This window comes from Musca vetustissima, unplaced genomic scaffold (genome assembly GCF_032173495.1).
Source record: "Musca vetustissima isolate MV318-11 ecotype Yass unplaced genomic scaffold, APGP_CSIRO_Mvet_v1 utg9346, whole genome shotgun sequence".
In the NCBI taxonomy this organism is placed as follows: domain Eukaryota; kingdom Metazoa; phylum Arthropoda; class Insecta; order Diptera; family Muscidae; genus Musca; species Musca vetustissima.
This window is the reverse complement of record NW_026888770.1, coordinates 80,384-83,811: the sequence shown is the minus strand read 5'-3', so window position 1 is coordinate 83,811 and position 3,428 is coordinate 80,384. Positions and strand designations below refer to the sequence as shown.

The 3,428-nt window shown below is 34.9% G+C and overlaps 1 protein-coding gene across 1 annotated transcript; it reads left to right on the top strand.

Moving 5' to 3' along the window:
- The first annotated feature begins 433 nt into the window (after positions 1-433).
- Positions 434-1,138, top strand: LOC133336596 (trimethyllysine dioxygenase, mitochondrial-like). Its single transcript, XM_061544877.1, has one exon. The coding sequence runs from the start codon at positions 485-487 to the stop codon at positions 1,136-1,138; it is 654 nt and encodes a 217-aa protein (XP_061400861.1). The 5' UTR covers positions 434-484.
- The last annotated feature ends 2,290 nt before the right edge of the window (positions 1,139-3,428 follow it).

Here is a 3,428-nt window from a genome sequence, read left to right as displayed (position 1 = left end):
TAAGAGTTTGTAGGTTTATATTTCAATATTGGTATGTTCACGCACTCAAAAAGTTGTAAATTCTTTTAAATTTATAAGGGGAAAATTGAACAAAGTGCTCCATAATGAAAGATTCTTGCTGGTTCTGGGACAGAGCATATATTATCATACTATGTAGTGGTGGCATGTATTCATTTAACTTAATTTTTATATTTTCTTCTTAATACATACATTTATATCTTTTTTTTTTTCAGGGAATGATGGCCATGTCTCAAAATACGACATCGATTTTATTGTCAACTCTCAATATGAAAAATTCCAAGAGAAAATCAGGAAAGACAAATGCCGAACACAATGGAATGTTGTCACAATATTGAAAAATAAACACGAACTGGATTTCAAACTTGGAGATTTGTGTACATCAGATGCTACTGTCAAGAATATTATGAGTTCCCTTATACGCTACGGCCTGGTATTTATCCATGATGTCCCACCTAATACCACTATGACTGAAATGGCTGTACGTCGCCTATTCCCCATTATGAAGACACTTTATGGAGAAATGTTTACATTTGCTGATGTCTATTTGCACGACGACATTACCTATTCGAATGATTATATTGGCCCACATACGGATAATACGTATTTTTGTGATGCAGCTGGCTTGCAGGCCTTACACTGTGTCGTACACGATGGTACGGGTGGGGAGAATTTCTTCATCGATGGTTTCCATGTTGCCGAAGTACTGAGACGACGTAACCCCAAAGCTTTTGATATCCTTTCGTCGGTTCATGTGCCAGCATATTTCTTTGATAAAAATGAACGACATCGTTATTCGGCGCCAACCATACGTGTTGATCCGGTGACCAAAGAAATTATACAATTTCGTTTAAATTTATATGATCGTTCGGTTTTCAATACTATACCGCAGAATGAAATGCATGATTTCTATGCGAGTATGCGGGAATTTTTGGCGATTATTCATGATCCCGAAAATTGGTGGCAATTGAAATTAAATCCTGGTACTGTGGTCATTTTTGATAATTGGCGTTTGTTCCATGGTCGTTGTGCCTACACGGGAAAACGTGCAATGACCGGTTGTTTTGTTCAACGCACGGATTTCTTGAGTAAAGCTAGATTGGAGGGAATTATTGAGTAACATTTGGATGTTGGCATTAAATTGTAATTGAAAAAAGTAATAATATGTATTTAATAAATATGAAATAATATCGAATTAACATAATTTACTTTGTTTCGTATCCTTGATTGTCGGAGAGGGGGAAAACTCATTGGTGCTTTCTAATCAAACTATTACTGTAAAGGGATTTCGGTATTTAATGTTGATATGGTGCAAAAAAACAATTTTTATAAGATTTATGATCTTAAAAAAGTCGATAAGTTCGGCCGATCCAATACTATGTAACCCCCACCAAGTTGTGTGCATTCAACACTCCTGAATGCCTTCATATGGGAACTATGTTGTGCATGCTCTGAAAATTTCAAAATTACAGACACTCTGATTGTAAAATTGGGGTTGGAACTTGCAACATACCGAAAATTAAACAGGACATTTATATACGGAGGATATTTTAAAACATGAATCTATTTATATTAATAAAAAACTAAAGTGATTGACTAACTAAACGATTCATCAACGAAAGGGCTGAAGCTATAAGCTTGGAATTTTGGGTGAGGGTTAGTCCGAATGTGTCAGTTAAAGCTGGGGTTTTTTTTTTGGAAATTCGTACTAGAACGGAACGAAATGTGCTAAAAATTACTAAACATGGTACCATTTGTTGAAACGGTTGAACTAGAACTCTGGAACTTGGCATTAGGGTCACTGATGGAGTGTAGGATGGAAATTCGAACTATAAGCATGCATGTCCGCCTGTCCGTCCGTCCATGTATTTTTATTAACAAAGTACAGGTCGCATTTGTGATCCGGATGAAATTTGGCACAGTTCACTTATTTGGCCCAAGGACGAACCATATTGAAATTGGGAAAAATCGGTTCAGATTTAGATATAGCTCCCATATATATTTTCGTCCGATTTTATGTAAATAGTGCACCAAAGTCCCTATATATCCTTCGATTTGCACGAAATTTGGCATAGCGTACTGAATTAAGTCTAGAAAGATGTGTGTTAAATTTCGTGAAAATCGGTTCAGATTTAGGTATAGCTCCCATATATATTTTCGTCCGATTTTAGGTAAATAGTGCACCAACGTCCCTATATATCCTTCGATTTGCACGAAATTTGGCATAGCGTACTGAATTAAGTCTAGAAAGATGTGTTTGAAATTTCGTGAAAATCGGTTCAGATTTAGATATAGCTCCCATATATATTTTCTTCCGGTTTTATGTAAATGGTGCACCAAAGTCCCTATATATCCTTCGATTTGATCGAAATTTGGATTTATAAGTAAATGAAGAACTCAAAATGTGGCCGAATGCAAAAAAAAAAAAAAAAACATACTGAAATAAGTGTTACCTAATATGTGACAAGTTTAGTATAGGTTGCCAAATGACATATTTAATTTCATGTCAATGGTCCTTTAAAAATGCGATGTTTTTTTTAGGATTCCATCTGTTGAATATACCAAAAGTGGTGAAGGGTATCATATAGTCGGCCCCGACCGACTTTACTACTTTCCTTACTGGTTACTATTTGAATTTGGGTGAATTGATATAGCTGCAATACTGAAATTTGGAAATAAGATTACTATTGGATGTAGGATTGGGGTATGGATGTAATTTTGGAAATTCTTACTTATGGGTACTAAAAGGTAATAAATTTGAAACCATTTGAATTTCGGGTGAACAGATGGAGCTGGAATCCTGATATTTGGAGTCAGGATAACTGTTGGGATTTAGGAAAAAGGATACCTCCAGGAACTTCGTACTAAATTTGTTACAATTTTAATTTTAGGTGATCCGATAGCGCTTAAATCCAAGGCTTTGGAGTTAGGTTCATTGTATGAAGTTTTGGAAATTCGTACTAATGTGTACTAAATATTATCAAATTTAAAATTGGGAGTTAAGATTTCTGTTGGGTTATAGAATTAGACTATGTAGGAAGTCTTGGAACTTCGTACTAGTGGAAATTCTTACTTATGGGTACTAAATGGTAATAAATTTTAAACCATTTGAATTTCGGGTGAACCGATATAGCTGGAATCCTGATATTCGGAGTTAGGATCACTGTTGGGGTGTAGAATTGGGGTATATAGCAATTTTTGGAAATTCGTACTAATGTGTACTAAATTTGTTACAATTTTAATTTTAGGTGATCCGATGACCCGTTAGATGTGGAATCTTAAAATTTGGATTTAATATGTGTACTGTTGGTATCAAATTAAAAATTGGGGTATGTAGGTTGTGTTGTAAATTGTGCTGTGTATTCTAAATGATAATAAATATGGTACAATTAAGATGAACCTATAGGCTC